This window comes from Montipora foliosa, chromosome 6, assembly GCF_036669935.1.
Source record: "Montipora foliosa isolate CH-2021 chromosome 6, ASM3666993v2, whole genome shotgun sequence".
Taxonomy (NCBI): Eukaryota; Metazoa; Cnidaria; class Anthozoa; order Scleractinia; family Acroporidae; genus Montipora; species Montipora foliosa.
Genome location: NC_090874.1, coordinates 7,527,504 through 7,547,503, shown reverse-complemented (window position 1 = coordinate 7,547,503; position 20,000 = coordinate 7,527,504). Strand labels below are relative to the sequence as shown.

The window sequence follows — 20,000 nt, the reverse complement described above, 5'->3', positions numbered from 1 at the left end:
ACTAACGCAGGATGCTAAAGAGCACACATAATGTTTGCAAAGTGTAGGGGGCTGAATTCCCAGTGTTGTGGACTGGCCTTGAATGGGAACACTTGATCAATAATGTTGGAGGTTACCCTCAAAACCTACAATAGGTTGTGAAACTCAATAAAGTAACGTCAAAATCCTCTCCCAATTTGATTTCCACACTGTTCCTGAGTAGCCGGTATTGAGAAGGGTTAATTACCGTAGCAACTGATATGCTAAACCACACTTAACACCAGATAAGCTGTAATCAGGCTTCGACAACTGGTCAATAATGTTCTTGTTGCCATTATTAAATACTGGATGACACCAGCAAGGGTGTTCTAGGGCCATAGCCAGGATGAGGCATACCAAGGCACTTGACAGGGTACAAAATATGTGTCTAAAGGAAAACATTCATAAAAATAGCAATCCATGCGTAAAAATTTAAAATAAGGGCGGCACCCCCCCCCCCCCCCCCCCAACCTTACTTCAGTAGGAAGTTTGGTAAGAAAAATCTGAAAAATTGAGGGGTTTAAAACTTACAAGAGATTTATACACCTGTAGGTCAGCTCTCTACAATGATTCATGCCTTTTGCAAAATTGGGCCAAATTCACATCAACTTTTCTAAAAGAATGATTTTTAGATCAGGCAAAAAAGAGAAGGTCAGTCCTACATAAACTGGGTCCATGAAAGAACATGCTGCCATAGCCAGTCAGCACAATGAAATTATGCCACTTTATGTAATAATGAATGATGTACTTCACAGTGGTGCCATGTTTGAAGAAAGCCACTCCAATAATGCTAGAAATATTCTAGCATTTATGATGTCTTATTTTGGAACAATTGAATTAAATGACATCATTTTTACACATAAAGAAGAAACATGAAACTTGAATCTCTCTGAAACTAAAGAATATTTCAAAAAGAAGTGTAAAGATATATTCTTCTTTACTTTGAAAGGCCTTTCAAATAGGCACCAGTTACTAAATTTTTACTTCAATTAAATTAACACATAATTGTTGGCACTTTGAATATCATCCCAGAAACTTGAAATACATCTGCACCGGTTTTTTTATATACAAGCTGTTTAGGAAAGTTTGGAAACAATTTAGCTGCAACGTTACAAAATCATCTGAAAAAAAACTCATAAAAAGGAAGATCATTTTTCCCCTGGCTCTCCAATCCATCAGTTTGTTGACTCAGAATATTTTGCATGTCAGTGGTTAGGTGAAGCCCTCACACAATATTTAATTGGAGCCAGAAACATTAATTAAACAGTAGCTTTTTATTTTAGATGGAATGAGCAGTAGAATTTTAAAACTTACCAATGGCCTCTACAGTCTTTGCTATCGGTTTCTCACAAAACACTGCCTTTCCTGCCTTCAAACAGCGCAAGACAAGATCCTCATGAAAATCGGTTGGAGTACATATGACTGCTGCATCAACACTTGAGTCATCTATCACTGTTTCCAGTGCTGATGGCGGGACAACCTTAGAGTCAAGGAAATTCAATGCCACAAAATCTCTTGCCTTGTCTTCTTCGATATCTACTATGTATCGCAGCCTTGCTAGGGGATCTCTTATCAAAGTAGTAGCATGAATAGCTCCTATGCGTCCAAAACCAATTACAACAAATCCAACTGGAGATTGTGGGTTCATTGTGACTGCAAATTAAAACAAAAATATAAGATGAGATAAGATAATTAATTTTATTTTACGTCAAGTACATATGGAGTGGTTGCCCATTCTCCCGAGCCAGAAAGTCACTTTAAAAGTGTTTGACACATTAATTAAGGTACACACTAAAACTAAATAATACAATTTAAACTAAATTTTAAAAAACTAAATAATACAATACAGTTCAAGTACAAGTCCAGTTTATTGTGTATATACCCTAGCTACTTAGCTTTGGTGAGGACTAAAATTGAGACTAAAATTGAGATGATAACTAAAATAAGAATAAAAATTATGATTTTATAATCTATTAAAGTGCTACTATAAAAGTGTGATTGCTCAACACTTGACTGGCCATGACTTCAACATCTTCAGTTCCCACGGCCTGCTCCCGTCTGACCTTGTAGCTCAGTCGGTAGAGCAGCGGTGATCTAACCCGAAGTCGTGGGTTCAATTCCCACCCTGGTCAGAGTTTTTCTCTGTCCTTGTGTGGGTCCATTTCCATTAGTAGGGCTAATGCTCACAAGGTTCATATGGGGTACAAAACTAGCACTTCTCATTAGTACACTCTAATCAGTTAAGTCTGTTGAAATATAAAGTGCTACACGGCCAACATTTGTAAAAACGTAACCCTTCCTTGTACTGTTTAGTTAACCTAGTTTTCAAATCCAAAGAAAAATAAAAATTGTTTTTTTGTCATAGTAGCACTTTAACATAACACTAGTAGAAAAAATGTATTCATAAAAAGTGATTAAGCTAAAGACTAATAATACAAAGTGCATGTATAAAGATTAACAATCATATCAAATTACCATGTGAAGCATATAACTGCATTAACAACTAATTCAATGATCATGAAGAGATGTTAAACAGTTGTGCAAAATTACTCAGCCGCAAAGGGGCAACTAGGTAAGAATCAATCACTTTCAATATCAATAAGGTCTTGGTAAGAATGACTGAAAACCAAAAAAAGAAATAGACCAAATTAGCTAACTCGATGTTGTATCCGATTCAAACCCTTTGGGAATAAAACATTTTGTCCCAGTATTTCGGATCCAAATCATTTATATGTGAAATGCTACATTATGATGCAAATACAATAAACAAAGCTTCTTAGGCCCTGCAAATTCATAGAGCTTCAACAGGATTCGAATCTACTTCTATCTTTCACCTACAATCCGCACTTGAAAATGTATATTTCTTTCATTCATCGGTCCTTTCTTTGGAACACAAAAGCCCAACAAATTGACTTGCTCCCAACTGTGTGGCTTCATAGCTCAGTTGGTAGAGCATTGCACCGGCATCGCAGAGGTCATTCGTTTGAATCCCGTTGAAGATGCCTGAATTTTTCAGGTGTCTATAAAGTGACAACTGCTTAAATGCAAGGATCACTTCTTTCGATCAGATGAACTTTCTCATGGCTTGATCTGCTTGATCTTCCTGTACCACAGATACTAACCCCCCTTGAGGGATTAATGTCAGTGAAATTTTGTTGTGAAAGCCCCGGTGGGGAAAGGGGGGAGGGGTTTTGGTGTTGAGGGGGTACTCCAGATTTCAAGTGACAAGGATGATCGAATGGGGGCAAATATCAAAACCCAAAAAAATCCCTAGGGCTTCAAACAAAACCCCAAAAAATCCTTGAACCAAAATTTAACCCTCCAAAAATACCATGCTACAGATACACAGGAGCTATCACAAATCTTGAAAACCAAAAAAAGAAATAGGAGCTATCACAAATCTTCTTCCAAAAAATTTCATGGTAATTGCCAAATTTTCCTACTCAAATAAGTCCCGAAATTGAAAATTTCAAACTTAAAAAAACCCTTTGGTTCGTACTGACCACTGCCAACCTCAATTTGGTGATTTACAAGTATATATTACAGTAACTATACTTAATTTGCAAAAAAAGTAGAACTACGTTGTAATAACCATAACTTGCTGTGAAAAAGAAGTTGAAGTAAACTCAGAAATGATGTAATACAATGTACATGGTGTAAGCCTACACAAAATGTCCCGAGCAATCTGCAATTTTACAATAAATCCACAGGCATGTCAGACTTGATGTTCCCTTTCAATTTCTTCAATCTTTCTGGTTTAGTATTTTACTGGTAACCACACGTTCTCTAAGGGGGCTATTTACGTTGTATCGATTTGTTTCCCCAGAAACGATGCACAGTACCAGAACTTTTATAATATACCCTCTTACAGCCAAGCTATGTTGACACATGTGACAAGTATCCACAAGATTGAAATTAATTCCTCTTTTGGAGGGTGTAAACGGCAGGTTGTGGCTTGGGGTCACAGGTCACTGTTTCACCATAGCTGAAACAACACAAAACTTAAAAAAATAATGTTTAAGCCTAAGGACTTAAATGGGAATTATTACTGCCATCTATACATGTAACTAAAAATTGCATGTGCATTTGCCTTTTGTAACATTTGGAACACTTCGATCACGAGAAAAATTTGACAGGTATACCCGTCGTGTCAAGTACAGTAGCAAGAGAAACAGAATGTTATTCTAATTGTTCTTGTCTATGGATCTCAGAGGCGGTTTTCACTGTGCGAGTCAGAAAACCTGTGAACATTTTTATTTCATTCTGACAGGTCAATTGTGTATTGACCAATCATAATCAAGTTCAGTGAACCAGAAACTAATTACCGTTGCTGCCTGCCTACTTCCCATGACCCTTACGTGATGGAGATATACGGAAATAGATTCGCGCAAATGGCCGGAAGCCTCTTTTCCTCTTCCCAATTGTTGTCATTAATGCCATTGAACCTGAATGCAGTGTTTCCTTGTTTGAAGATGGAAGTCAGAAGCACAGAAAAAAGATCGATCGTTGATAATATATTTACATGAAGGATTGTGAGAACATATCGTGACATCGTGATATTGTGTAACATATCAAGAAGTAAATGCTCGTGCCCTCAACTGTGGCGGATCTAGGATAAATAATGACTGGTTTCCAAAACAACGAAAAAGTTTCTATGGGGGTCTGAGGGCATGCTCCCCCAGGAATTTTTGGAATTTTTTGGAATTGAACTCTCTAAAGTCCCTTTCCCCGTGTTTCTGACCAATTTCCGTAAAACGGTGGAAACCGGTATGGATTCGCCCCTGCTCAAACTTCGGTTTTATTTATTTTTTGTTTCTTTCCCTACCCTTCAATTCTGCTCTGCTGCCATTCATAATGGGACATTCCATTTTTTATCCACACCCCCCCCTATGGAAGGCATTTTTTTAAATGTCAAGAAGGACCCTGTCGGAATCTGGATTTTCTGCTCCAGTTTAGGGGGTCGGAATCGGAAGTCTTTGTTCTATACAAAAATCAAGCTTCAGAGGAAAAGGAGCCTGTCGGAATCTAACTTCAGATTTCAGAGCAAAAGGGACCTGTCGGAAAAATGCCTTCCATAGGAGGGGGGTGCGGATAAAAAATGGAATGTCCCAATCCGAGATCAACGCTACTAGTTTTATCCCCTAAAGGCAACGGCGAATGAATGAAACTTCAGAACGGTAATTAAGATACTGTTTTGAAAGAAAGCGACTTCCTGACACTTACGCAATTAGCGAATCTGCACTTTTCCGGCAGAACGGCAATTATATAAAAGAGTGGCGGGTCGAAAACAAAGGTCACATTTCACAGTTCACTAATTGCAGGGCATTGTTTTACCTTTTTGAAAGTAACCAAAACCCTCAATTTGGCTAACCCTAGGCCTAACGTTGGTTCTTAGGCCTAGGGTTAGCGAAATTGAGCGTTTTGGGTTACTTTCAAAAAGGTAAAACAGTCGACCTGTGGAATGTGGCGTGTGTCTTAGACCCGCCGATTTTCGGATTCTCGAATTCTCCTGCGTGATGCGTGATGATAAGCACTTAATTAACTTACGATCACATTGCAAAACACCAAACAGAGAAAAGTGAGTAAAATATTGTACCTACCACCGTTCATATCATACCAATTCTCAAGATGAATACCGCAAAATTATAAGTGTGTCGTGGGGTGACCCTATTCGATGGAACGGAGGAATGATAGAATGGAACGGTGGAACGCCGGAATAGTGGAATGCAAGAAATGTTCTAAAATACGGAATACTGTGAATATTCTTAAACACGGAAAATATGGAATATTTTGAAACACGGAATATACGAAATATTCTAAAACGCGAGATGAGAAGGAAGTCTTTTAAAAAAGGATATAAATAATACATATTTTGCCCGTGAGAAGTCTGGGTAAGATAACATTACTGACGCCTACCTTTATTCTTGCAGAGGGGTGCCATCACGCAAGACGTCTAGCTCGATAAAATGAATGAAGTTGAAAATAATGATATCCTTAATAAATAAACTAAGGAAAACAATAGTATTGATCGTAGCCCCTGACTACAGATCATAACAACATCTGCTTGGGAAATCGTGTATTAATGTGCCAACCAGTTGTTCAAACGATGGATAGCGCTATACACCTGAAACCACTATCCAGCGGATAAACACTAGCAAAGCCAATTGAATCATCCAGTGGATAGTGATATATTTATGAGGCCCTGTTAGGGGTAAATTCCGACAAGCGACATGGCCTTGAACCGGCGACATGATAGCCACGAACTGGCGACGACCGACAGACTATTACAACGAATTAGCGAAAGCGACACAAATGTCAAGACTGACCGATAGCAAATTTCAGAATTGTGAATGTTCTGGGGACTGCTGAACATTTGCGCGTACACAATTCGTCGTAATTACTTAATAATGATCATTGTTAACAATAATGGCCAATTATGGCTAATAAGGGTCCAATAAAGGCGAACATCTCATTTTACTGCTGTTTTGATTGTTCATTTCATGTGATTGACGTATTCAGTGCATCACTCCCTTTGAGGACTTTTCCGCTTTGCGTATCATGTTCTCCCTGCATGACCCACGTGCGCACTCCATCAGTCTGTCAAAGAGATACTTTTTTCTCTATTGATCGCGTTCATCTCGGTGTTCCAAATCGTAAGCGAGTTATTGAAATACATCACTATCAGAGTCATAAGCGAGTCGTCGGAGTGCCGAACTTGTGCACGGTCAGAGTCACGTGACGGGTCTATTCAACATCAGAGACCGCGCTATTGTTTAACCCTTTGAAGTTTGCCGAGTTTCATAACCAGTCCCCTCTACTGACTATGATTTTTCACAGACCTTTTGTAAACGCATGCCTTGCGGATAATGAATGGTCGATAATGTCCTTCCTCCTGGGTTGTCTGGGTTGTTATAGTTACAGAAAAGCACAGTCTGACAACTAAATCAGAGTTGAACTCGGAAGAAACATTAGACTCTTGCACTACCAGAATTGTAGAAACGCTATTGTAGCTTGATTGCTTTGCCAGATTAGGCCTTTATCCACTTGTATAGTTTCTTAGATGGAATTTCATTCACTTCAACAACTATTCCAAGTAGTCTGAATAGGTATTAAACATCAAAAAAGGTCTCAAAACCCTGGGCTTAAAAGTACTAAAGATTGAGGCCGTATGTTCCGTTGGCGTCGTTCCAGCGAATGGGGATTGTCAGAGGGGCAACAAGCTAAAATTTATTAGTGAAATTCCGACAGGCGACACAAGAATGTTCCGAAATTGCGACATATCTAGCTGTGAAATTCAGACGGAGGACATGGGCACCCCCCCTAACAGGGCCTCATTTATCCGGCGGATAGCGCTATCCATCGTTTCAACAACTGGGGCCAGAGCCTCATTGGCTGTCAAAACAAAAGGACTTTCAACAAAAGGACTTTTGTTCCTGTGGTTGGCAAATTTGAATAACAAAAGCAAACAGATATCTCCCCTATTAGGTTTTGTAACGAAGACCTTCAAAAAGGCACTGACTTAGCAAATCAGACTGCAAAAGAAACGATAACATGTCACACATTGTTTTAAGGCAATTGAGACTTACCATCGTCTTTCAGGTCTTTAAGTGCACCTGCGATGTTTCCGCACAGTCACGACGCGGGGAAACATATCGCCCAGGGATGAACACCTTGGATGATCTCTTTCTTAACACATTTTTATATCTTTTGTCGCGAGCAAATGAAAAATTATCATCCGAAGTTTTGATATCCTACCCAGATTACTCACAAAAAAATGTATTATTTATATCCTTTTCTAAAAGACTTTCCTCTCATCCCGCATTTTAGAATATTCCATATATTCTGTGTTCCAAAATATTCATATCCCGTGTATTCAACAATTCCACCGTTACGTTTTAATTTCATCATTCCGTCCAATAGTCACTCTGTGTCGTGACGTTTCTTCTGTCTTCTTAACACTGACGACGACTGGACGACAGTTATTTTAAAATTTCGGAGCCACTGCATTTCACCCTAAATATATAGTCACCTAAATATTCGTGGGTGTGATTGTCGACCACCGGAAAATCATGTTCCATTCGCCACAAGAAACTATGGAGATTTTTATCCAAAATTCCTGAGCCCGGTTGTTCAAAAGCCGATTGACGCTAATCCCAGATTAAAAATTAACCAAGAAGTTTATTTTTCTACTCCCAAATTGCAGATGTCGATCTTAAAAAACAAAAATAGGCAAAAGAAACTTTAACCAAAAAGTTGAAAACATGAAACAAAAGTTTACGGCTTTCGTACAACCAGGCCCAGCTGGTGGAGTGGAAAGCATCCCAGGTTTCGTCAAATGTTTCCCGATTGTCCTTAACATTTAAGGGGCCTTAGACCAATAGGCCTTATCACGGTTTTGACCGCCATTTTGACGGGTAGGCAATGCGTAAAGAATTTGTAGTGTTTATATGGGGATCAAATGATTTTCGTTAAACGCTAGTTCTGAAAAATTTATGAATTGAGAACTGAAGGTACAGGGCAAAAGATTATACAGACCAAATTTTAGGTACTAACCTTTAACAGAAGTTGCCCTGCAGCGTTTTCAATTTTTCCATATATTTGTCCGTAATTTTTCCCGCGAATTTTCAGTAACAATAATTATTACAGACAAATGTATGGAAAAATCGAAAATGCTACCAGGCAGCTTTTAACTTTGGCTAGTCCCTAAAAATTGATCTGTATAATCATTTACCGGTCTGGACCCCGTACCTTCAGTTCGGGGAGGGGGGGGGGGGGGGGGTAGAGAATGGGGTCGCACATTTTCGGGATTTCTTGGATAAGAAAATTCTGGTAAGCAGGGATTTCAAAAAAGGAAGATCCGCGGTTAAAAAATGGTTGTTGCTCTTGCTTTAAACATTTACGGCTAGCAAATGTACCAGAATGTTTGTACTGTAGGTGAAAAGTACATTCAATTTAACGAACGTGTCAATTCATTTCAGGATGACCTACGTTATAATAAAAGGTTTAAAAAGGAAGAGGCATAATCATAAAGTGACTAAGTTGGGATAGCGAAAATGAGGCAAGGATCTCATGGATATACACACCAACCATAACTCTAAAAAAATGACCATTCTAAATCAGTTTCTAGGACTAAATATTGCTATAGCAATAAGATAAACGAAAGTTTAGACTTAATAAATGAATGGGCACTTAATCTGTAAAATGAGAGTTTAACCTAGGGGACTCGTGGTGGGTATATCCATGAGATCTTTCCCGAAAATGATATTTGCTCAAAAGTTACTAAGATCGATGGGGTCTATGATTGGCCACAGAATAGACTATGATGGGGTAGGGGTTCCGAGAGGCCAGCAGCACATACCCAGCAAAAATTGACCCAAGTACCCCCCCCCCCCCCCCTGCCGGGATATAAACACGACAAATTCTTTATGCTTTGCCTACCCGTCAAAATGATGGTCGAAACCGTGATAAGGCCTAGTCCTGCAACTGGAGAGTTGAGAGATCTTTATAATTGGACCCTTCTCGGAAAATAGCCTAGTTTCGAACTGTGCAGCAGCAAAAGTTCAACTCTATTCCTTTGTTGCTGCACAATAGTCAAAACTACGCCTATTAAGAACAAGGAGTGTGATGTTCAACGCCTCTTTCCAGCACCAAAGAGGCCCACCACAGGTGTGTGGATAAAGGAAGACTTTCCAGGACACCAAACAGGTCAGTTTTCACAGGTCCCTCGTTACAAAATTTTTTTTCATGCTAAACTTAGGCCTTGTTAGGCCTAAAAACGATGTTTAGGCTTTAAGGTTAGCTAAATCGAAGGTTTTGGATTTCTTCAGTATTGGTAAAACAATGGCCTGTAATGAGTGACCTGCGGAATGTGACCTGTGTTTTAAACTTGCCGACCAAACAGTTTCTGGAGAAAGCCAGTCTGTTGACCTTTATCTGTCACTGAAAAATGAAAATTCCATACTTAAGCTTTTCCCTTTTTCAAAAAAGATTAGATGACTAGATATTTTGCTATCAACCTTAATAATTTTCAAACCAATAACAAAACATCTCTCCACACTTTTATCCCTAATTTAAGAAACTCACAAATTGTGACAAGTTAAATTGAACAACACCCCACAAAAATAGTCACCAAGAAGGGTGAACCCATTAGTTAACTAATGACAACACAATTATTGATGTTAGCAAAATTAAATTTTATTGATTCATTATATTTGATGGTCAACATACACATTGCCAGAAAACTTGAAAATTGTTTTAATTAAGTGATGAAAACGGCTGGAGTTTTACTACCAACTGGAGCACCACGAAAAGTTCTTCATGAAAACAAAGATATTTATTAGTTTAAGTAAATGCCTCATTGGCTATCTAGTTTTCTCCAGTTATAATATTATTTCACCTTTTTATCGTCACGGTGATGATATCCTCACATCTACAATAGTTAATTTATTACCAATGTATTACTAATAACTATTATAATCTGTTTCCTCTCAGTTATAATTAGTTATTATAAATACATTTACATTATCACTTTATTACAGAGTTTTCATCCTGCATTGAATTTAAAGCATGCTCACTAAATGGTTCTTTTGTTACCTACACTGAATATGCATATGTATAAAGTTCCATCCAAAACATGATTACTTAAAAAACAAATAATTATTGTTACTACCAATGAGAAATAAATACCACAATTTATACTGTATAAAAGGAACAAAACCGAAGGAAGGATGAGTACTTGTGAATACTGTAACTGTAGGATCACAAACCCCACCCACTGACCAACAAAAATGCTCAGAAGCATATAAATCATTTTCACTTCCAGAGTAATCAGATGCTTCTTTTGATATTATTTATGTACAGTGCTTTCTATTTGAAGGAAAAATCTGTTAGCTTTTGAAATGACAAACTCATGGCCACCTCCTGGGCAGCCAAATAAAAAAAAAAAAATTTAATATTTCAGACCCCCTGAAAAATCTCATTGTCTAATGAAGATTACCCAACACCTGACAAAAATAAGCTAAATAAAGATACTGGTTTTCCACTATGGAATGATTTTTCAATAGCATCAACAACATTCCATGATCGAAGAACATCATCTTTGGAGACAAGCAAAGTTTCTTTTTTCCTAATGGCATTAATAAAATGGCTCATCTCTACTGTATAGCCATCTGCATACCTCTGTGAAAACGAATGCTTTAGTGGGGATTGTGAGCTTCCATTGGTCTTGAAGAGTTGGGAGCTGAGAGCGGGGACATTGTCGCTAGTTACCATACCATCTGCTCCAAACACCTCAATGCGTTGATCATAACCGTAGACTGCATGGCGGGACAAATCTATCTGGCCAATAACACCACTGGGGAATTTCATGATTACTGCAACTGTATCTACATCGTTGAGCTCGTCTATCTCCGAATGGAACGCATGAGCAAGGCAGAACACCGTATGAGGTACCTCACCAAGTATCCAACATATTAAGTCTACATCATGCACACAGCAGTCGTGAAAGATACCCCCTGAAATTTTCAGAAAATTGATGGGAGGCATGGGGGAGTCTCGGCTTGTGGTCTTTATGATGTGAACTTTTCCAATGGCACCATTTTTCACCTTGTCTGCTAAGGAGGATATTGTGGGATCAAATCTGCGATTGAAGCCACAAAATAATGGGATGTTTCGGCTTGAGGCATCGTTGTAACACCGCTCTGAAAAAAGAAACAACTCAGTGATGTTTTTTGATGCTAAAACCCACAAAAATATTCTGAAACAGGAGGTCCTACTTAAAACAAATTATACTTAGATCAACATTAATGATTCCAATCACTATTTGCAAGTCTAGAGTACTGCAGTCCTAATACCCTGGCTAATAGCACGGCATTTCTCTCTGTCATAGCCAATGATCGCGCTCTTTTTACTATATTTTAGCTATTGCAGATTTTATGAGGAAGAAACACTTTATACAAATACTTCATGATCAACAAAAAGTGTCCCTTTACGGCCCATGGACGGATTTTTCGAGCGTTGCTAGGGAAGTGAAATGTTACTTCCGGTGACTGACGTCAGCATATAGTGAGCTGACCAGAAAACCCACTCACAAGCAAAAATACATACATACATACTTTATTGAGACTCCCTTTAACAGGGCTTTTCAGTCACAATGTTAAAAAAAGAAGAAAACTAATTTACAGTAATTTAATTAAAATCAAGATATATTCAAAATCATTCAAAATATATATCCAAAATTACTTCGTATAGAACATATTATTAAAAAGTGTCCACTTAAAAATATCAATTTTTTTAGTATTCTTGATGTTGTCCAAAATTACTTCATATAGAGCATATTATTAAAAAGTGTCCGCTTTCTTTAGTATTCTTGATGTTGTCAGGAATACTAAAGAGATTGATATTTTTAAGCAGACACTTTTTAATAATATGTTCTATACGAAGTAATTTTGAATGATTTTGAATATATCTTGATTTTAATTAAATTACTGTAAATAAGTTTTCACCGCACGAACTGTTGTTTGCATCGAAGGTTTTTCCTCACCCTTCCTCGCGCTCGTTCTCAGATCACCTGCCCATGCGTAAACAAACTGAATTCTGGTTCGAGAAAAACCTAAATTTCCGGCGGTCTTCAAATTGAATTAATCTTTTTTCATATGGCACGTTTGACCTCCAAATACAGAATATAGGTATTAAGCATTGATTTTTTCAAATCATCTTTTTTGAAAATTTTATGGGTATTCAGTATCGTTTCTCTCTCTAAAAAGGAGAATTTTTCAAAATAAAAAGAAAACCATGCTTGGCTGGATGCAAAAACGAAATCAATACAAATTATGAAACCACTGATTAAATATCCAAATTGTGTAGCACGTAGACAAATTTAGAGTTTTCTTTTATTGGTCACGTGACCATGGGCGTGGCATGACGACATCACATTTAGGGTCACTGGTTTATAATGCCAAATTCTCATAAATTAGTCAACTATTACATCCTTAGCAACGCACCCAAAAAATACGTCAGTAGGCCCTTAAAGTCTAAACACTTGCTACCTACTTCCAACAACAAGGTACATGTAAAAGACTGTAAGGGTTGGCAATTTATTTTATTTTATTTTTTGGATCCAGAGGGTAACTGCAGCTTTTTATCTTTACTTGAGGACTGAAGTTTAGGGGAAACTTTGCGACATTAAAGGGGCACTGTCATTCCAAATTTGCTGTTTTTAGGTCAAAAATAGGTAAACATCTAAATTTAATTTAGTGTTTTAGCTCACACGTATAACAGTTCTGACAACCCACTGACAAGATATGAAATATATTTATGGCACTTGTAAAGAGCTATATTCATATTTAGTTTTTGGTGTCTTTCTAAACACACTGTCTTGCCAGATTTTTCAAGTTTCAATGCGTTTCCAATTCCTCTCCATCCTTGGCTACAAACATCAAAAAATACCTTCAGTGCACTTCAATGGTCATTGGCAACAAAACTACAGGCTGCACTATTTTTCGGTTTTCATTGATGCAAGGAGGTCTTTTAGTGTTTTAAAGTTTGACTAAAACAGCATGAAACTGCCCCTTTAATTGTCCACATGTATTCCCAGAAGTGAGTGATGTTGAAGTTGGGGAAGAGAGCAATGAAGGAGACACTGTCATGCTGTCCATCAATTGAAAGTAAATGCATTTCTGGAGACAGTCATGCCCTCCATCTATCAACAGTGATGTTATCTCAAATCAGACTATTGAGCCAATCACATAGAAGTAACAGAATTAGCAGAACTTGAGAATCCCTTATCTTTATTAAAGTGACCAAAAAGTATTGGAGAAAACATTGATTGTGACCAGTCTTTCATATTCTTGACAGTAATTTCGTGTACATTAAGGAGACTCTCCGAAAATTATGTAAATATAAATTATTGTTTGCAAATCTGAAACTGGAACAATGAAATTTATAAGAATCCATGGGTAAATCACTGTTTTGCCAAATTCCATCAGAAGGGCAGCAAACATAATCTTTTAATCAAACAGGCCTTTGGGTACATTGGCCTTATAATTTGCATGCAGTAACTTCCCTTAGTTAATAGACCTAATCGGCTAACTCAATGTTGTACCCAATTCAAACCCTTTGGGAATAAAACGTTTTGTTCCAGGTATTTCCATATCATTTAAATATGAATGCTATATTATCATGCAAATACAATACACAAAGAATCTTAGTCCCGAGAGATTTGAATTGGGTACAACATTGAATTAGCCGATTAGGTCTATAAGGATTCGAAACAAAAGTATAGTGGAAGGATTTTCAATTTCAGTTCTCTCACAGGACGGTGATTGAGGACAGTGGTCTTTTTAAAATTAGTTTTAAGATCAATTCCCTCAGCTATTCCTTTAACTCATTGAGTGTAGAAATGCCCCCTCATTTGACACGTACAATCATCTGGCATTACAAACAGAGTAAAATCTAATAAGTCTCAAGTCCCAGGAGTCAATTTGTGCAAAGAATTCTCAAGAGACAAAGCCATAGCAGACTCAGGTACGAATAAAGTACAATTTGCATGTCTGTTACTAACCAATCAGAGTGGGAATTATTAAGTACATGTAAGGTTCTCTTTTGTTTTTCAGCAATTATGAAATCAGCAAAAAGGCAGATTCTGGACTATGGCCAGAAAACTTAAGAAACTGTATAAGGATCGAATTCTTTTTCAGTGACATCCTCACAATTAAATACCAAAGGTTATCTTTGCCAGTATGTGCCCCTCTGAGTTAAATTTAGAACAGACTACTGGTTACTGCCACTGTAACTACAGTGTATGTGCAACAACAGATTAATGTAAGTTATTCTTTAACCCTTTAACATCCAAACCGGCCTAAACTGGCCAGTATTTTACTCTGTCTAACGCCAGACGATTTTACTCGTCAATGGGGAACCCCTGGGAGTCAATGGGTTAAAAGAAATGATTGCTTCTCACCAATGGCCTCTACAGTTGTAGCAACTGGTTTCTCACAAAACACAGCTTTTCCTGCCTGTAAACAGCTTATAACAAGTTCCTCATGAAAATTGGTTGGAGTGCAAATAACTGCTGCATCAACACTTGAGTCATCCATCACAATGTCCAGTGCAGATGGTTTGACAACCTTAGTATCGAGAAAATTTGATGCCACAAACTCTTTAGCTTTGCCTTCATCAAACTCCACTATATATCTCAGCCTTGCTTGGGGATCTCTAATTAGATTATTAGCATGGATAAGCCCTGCGCGGCCGATACCAAATACAGCAAATCCTACTGGAGACTTCAAATTCATGTTAACTATAAAACAAAAACAAAATTATGGAAATTAAGTCAACAATGTGTTTTATTGGCATCAACAAGACAAAATCAAGATAACACCGCTTGCAAGATTTAGTGGACAATTATTCAAATTTGGTAAGAACAAAGTGACTGAGCCACTGTCTTATTGGCCATTCATAGTACTCTGAGGTACAGGAAGTCTGGATTAATCCATTCATTCCTGAAGCAGCTCCCATTGACAAGCACGATTGTCTGGCATTAGACAGAGAAAAATTAAAAATTCAGGACTGAAAGGAAGCAAAGGTTCTGAGTGCACCTTCATCCCTGCATCGGCAAACAAATGACACAAAATTGTCCAGTGTTAAACAGAGTTACAGTACAATCTATCTGTCTCACTCCAGACTCAAAGCCTAAAAAGGCCTTTATCTGATACACTACGATAAATAATATTGACTGTAGTTTTTCATCAATTCTCACCTTAATTAACAATTCAAGTTCAGAATTTTTTTGTAGCTGAGCACTCACTGAAAATGAGGAGACACCTCACTACTGACGAATAAAAAATTCTAACCTTGAAAAATGGCTAACCAAATTACACCAACCACAAATTTGTCACATATATTTATCTCAGAAATTTGCTCAATGACATATTGTATTTTTATTACAAGTTTTGAAATGCATGAGAGTCTGGAATATATTTTCTCAAAAAGCTTCACAAAGCTGATTTATGTTATCACAATTTCTAAAAGGCAAGGTTGTTTTTACATATTTACACATTAATTTTAGTGAAGGATATTGTAAACTTTTGAACTTGCTTATAATATTTTAAAGTATTGGTCACAGTGGCAGTTTGTGTAGAGTTAAACCTACCATAGCAACACAAATAATGACTCATTAACATCATTTGGAAAACTTAATGAGCCCTGTTAATAGCTTATCTGTAATTGTTTTAGTGACTAAAACCGTGGTATATATATTTTTTCTTAACTGTTTAACAAGTATTCAAGGTGCAAGAAATAATCTGGACCATTAATTAATCATTAATTCTTACATTGTGGCAATTAGTACATGATTGTATGGTTAAGATTTCCATCCAAATGTTGCCCACTTACAATTTTTATTCCCTGCAAAAATATATTTTATTATAATTACAGGAGGAATTTGTTGAGATAATTATGCGGTCAACGTCTTTTTATGGCGTGCGTTCATGTTACAAATGCTTTTGTTCGACAGAATACAACTACTTTGTTGTTTCAAGAATTTACGTCATAAGGTAAGTTTTGCTTTCCTAGCAGTTACGAAACGTGACTCGATCGTTAGAAACATGTCCCTTAGATTGCTATAGGTTTGACTAAATTAAGCTTTATCGATTGAATTGATGACCAGCCAAAATTGTGACCTATTCACTGCACCATCTAAGTTCCCAAATTCGGGAACGAATTCCGTGAGGATCAACCAGCAAAGTTTAAAAGTTTCTGTCAACTTCTGTGACTGCACATCACCTTGAAAAAAACCTTGAGTCCAATTGCTGCTCAATCTGGTACAATGGTCGCTACAAGCCAATCCACGAGGAACCTCAAACGAAAAAAAATAAAAAAAAAACAGCTCAAAACACTTTCAAATGTTCAAAATTTCAAGGTAAACTCGAACGAGCGACGTCATAAACAACTTTTAATTTGCGTTACGTTCGCGCGACGAATTATAATGAAAAGCATATAGATCGTTTTCACTGTCACGCAATAAAAAAATAAATCGAAAACCATCCAGTGGAAAAAGTCAAGACTTCGTGATGTTGTAAAAGATAAATGAAGAAGACACTTCTCCAACTTTTAGGCCCGTGCGTTTCCCCAAACTTCAGATATTTGACGAAATGTTTCGCTGAAATTTACAGAGCCCAGTATGAAAACGCCATGTTGGTGCACATCTGTGGTGCACCAATATGGCGGCCGGAAAATAGTGTCAACATCTGCTACTTACTTTGGTTATCTAGGCGAGTGATCATCTGTACTGAACAGACACCTATTTACTTAAGCACTTTTCCTAATGCTTTAAATTCTAAAAAGGCTCAAAACCATGAGATAAATATATATTTCTCAATAAACTTGATCGTCGCACCACAGATGTGCACCAACATGGCGTTTTCATACTGGGCTCTGTAAATTTCTGCGAAACATTTCGACGAATATCTGAAGTTTGGGGAAACACACGGGCCTAACACTTGGAGAAGTGTCTTCTTCACTTATCTTCTACAACATCACGAAGTCTTGACTTTTTCCACTGGATGGTTTTCGATTTATTTTTTTATTGCGTGACAGTGAAAACGATCTATAATCAACATATAATCGACGCGCAGATCTCAAGTATACAAGTGTATTTAAGCTTACCTGAAACGAACGTCGAATATTCAGCCGCTGTGAGAAATAGAATGTCACACAGAGTAAGCAGGAGTAGCAGAGGAGTTTCCAAAACGAATTACTTCCTGTGCGAAAAGCGCTTTGAATAGTCTCGAAGTTGGAACACCCGTTTTACAAGAATCTATACGATTGGGAAACCTGTTTGACTAGAAAATAATTCCGGATTCGTATTTCGTGATTCGCGAAGACTCAATCTGGTGACGGCAGGTTAGTTTTGCAGGTTGCAGGTTGCAGGTTGAAATTTACTGTGACTGTTACATGAATAGCTAACCTTAGGCCTAATTAGGCCTAAAAACGTTTCTTTAGGCCTCCTTAGGCCTAAAAACGTTTCTTTAGGCCTAATTAGGCCTAAGGTTAGCTATTCATGTAACAGTCACAGTAAATTTCAACCTGCAACCTGCAACCTGCAAAACTAACCTGCCGATCTGGTGACTTTTTATAATTATTCCGGATTTTTGTTCCGTTCAAACCGCCGTGATACAGGTTGCAAGAAAAATCTGAAAAAATCGTCATCGGCTAATGAAATTTTGCGATCCCTCTTATCCCGAAAGTCAGGGTCGCAAAACCAGACAAAATTGTCTAACTTGGAAAATTTTAGTCGAGACGAACGAGAGCTCAGACGAGTCTCTGCATGGTTTCCCTTTCCGATCCCTGACGGTGGCGAGAGAAGATACTGTTATGTTTAGTTGATGAGGGCTATTTAAAAGCACTTTACGTAGGATGTCCAAGGCCTTCTTTAAACTTAAGACCAACCAACGAAGCGGGATGTCGTTATTTCAATTTGGAGCGAAGACAACACCAGTCAACGGAGGAGATGACACTAGTTGACGTCATCAGGTCAAGGTCACGTCTCGTTCATGGCAACCTCGTTCCCTCGAGGGAGGAAGGGAGAGGACCTTGGTTCGAGGGTGGGCGGAAAAGTGGCTTAACTACAGAATTCAATGCATATTTCTTGGGATGTTTCGGCGGCTCGACAGTCCAGTACAACTGAACAATAATTGCCCGATTGTAATTGCTCAGTATAATTTCTAGTGGTTTTATAATTAATTCCAATTACTAGTGCGACTCCCGGGCGAAGCACGGCACGTACCTTCACCATGCTTTTGCACTTACAACTTTCTAAGCAAGAACCAGCTTAACAAAACAGAAGCACCGGATCCTGGTGAAGGACCTTATTAGCAATTGAAACGTTAGAAAAAGCTAAAAAGAGCAAGACTGGTATAACGATGAAGAAATATATTCCAATATATTCCTTCATCGTTATATCAGCTTTGCAATTGCTCTTTTTGGCTTTTGCAATTAGCCTAATCTACCAACCTACTTTTTCATACCCATCCCTTTCGTTAGCTTTCTCAAACGACTTTCGAGCCAGTTCCAGTAACTTAACAAGTAAATTAGCAGTTAGAGAAAAATTCACGCCACTGGAAACTTTCATCGTTTACTTAAAAATAAAATACAAACAGCGGCGATAAACATTTTTAAAAAAATGCATTTTATATTAACTTGACGTTTCGTATGCTTCTCTACATACCGTAGATTCTCAAAAAGCAGGGTTATCGTTTGAGGCCGGAGACCGGACGTTCCGTCCGGTGACTGCCCATTCCATGTCCGGTACTTTGATGCCAATATTTTTGGGGTTTGTTTATTAAGATTTATTATTTTTTATCAGTTATAATTTTTTAACTTACTTTTTAAAGAGAATTTGAGTGAACTCCAGCCTTGCCTGGAAAAGTGATTCTTGGGTTCCAGAAACACTGGGAACAGCTTTTCTGAGTGTTCTATTTTAAAAATTTCCGGCGGGGCAAGCCTCCAGACCCTCCCTAGGAAGCAAGCCGCCTTGCGGCGCCAAAAATGTCACTTCCGGTGCTTTCAAAAATATGTAAGCTTCTTTCGATCAGGAGGTCAGTGATCAGTGACTGGAACAGGAACTCTTTGTTAAAGATAGTGACCTGGGGCCGGTTCCTGGAAGAAGGAATAAATTATACCAAGTATAACAGTTATTCCAGGGATAAATCTGCTATTCTAACAGAACAGAATTTATTCCGGGAATAAAGATATTCCTGGAATAAGGTACATCTATCCCTGGAATAGAGTTATTACATCTTTCAGGAACCGGTCCCTGTACGTTAGTATCGAAGAAAAGGTGCATAATAATTACTTTGTTCATCTCAATTACTTTAATATGCTGATGACACGACGGAATATCATGCCTCGGATGTCTCACCGATGGTCCTGCAGTGTATTATTAACTCTGTCCTCGGCGTGTTATCAAGATGACTTAACTGATT

The 20,000-nt window shown here is 37.9% G+C and overlaps 2 protein-coding genes across 4 annotated transcripts in view; both read right to left on the bottom strand.

The window, feature by feature from the left end:
* The window catches only part of LOC138006555 (myo-inositol 2-dehydrogenase-like), an 18,680-nt gene extending 13,014 nt beyond the window's left edge, over positions 1-5,666 (bottom strand). The window contains exons 1-2 of one of the 2 annotated variants that reach the window (XM_068852958.1): positions 5,619-5,666; positions 1,333-1,671 (exon numbers count right to left, since the gene is read on the bottom strand). In XM_068852958.1, the coding sequence (XP_068709059.1) occupies positions 1,333-1,671; positions 5,619-5,628 (349 nt within the window). In that variant the 5' untranslated portion in view covers positions 5,629-5,666. Of the gene's footprint in view, positions 1-1,332; positions 1,672-2,493; positions 2,638-5,618 lie in introns of those variants that run through there. The other variant, XM_068852957.1, reaches the window with a different exon arrangement.
* Positions 5,667-10,187: 4,521 nt separating this feature from the next.
* On the bottom strand, positions 10,188-17,928 carry LOC138006554 (myo-inositol 2-dehydrogenase-like). 2 transcript variants are annotated; one of them, XM_068852955.1, is made up of 4 exons: positions 17,683-17,928; positions 16,801-16,873; positions 14,978-15,316; positions 10,188-11,717 (listed from the first exon to the last, which is right to left on the bottom strand). In XM_068852955.1, exons 3-4 carry the CDS (start codon positions 15,309-15,311, stop codon positions 11,011-11,013), a joined length of 1,041 nt encoding a protein of 346 aa, XP_068709056.1. In that variant the 5' UTR covers positions 15,312-15,316; positions 16,801-16,873; positions 17,683-17,928; the 3' UTR covers positions 10,188-11,010. The 2 variants fall into 2 exon arrangements, with proteins under 2 accessions (XP_068709056.1, XP_068709057.1); XM_068852956.1 differs by lacking the exons at positions 16,801-16,873; positions 17,683-17,928 and adding an exon at positions 15,615-16,785.
* Between the last annotated feature and the right edge of the window lie 2,072 nt (positions 17,929-20,000).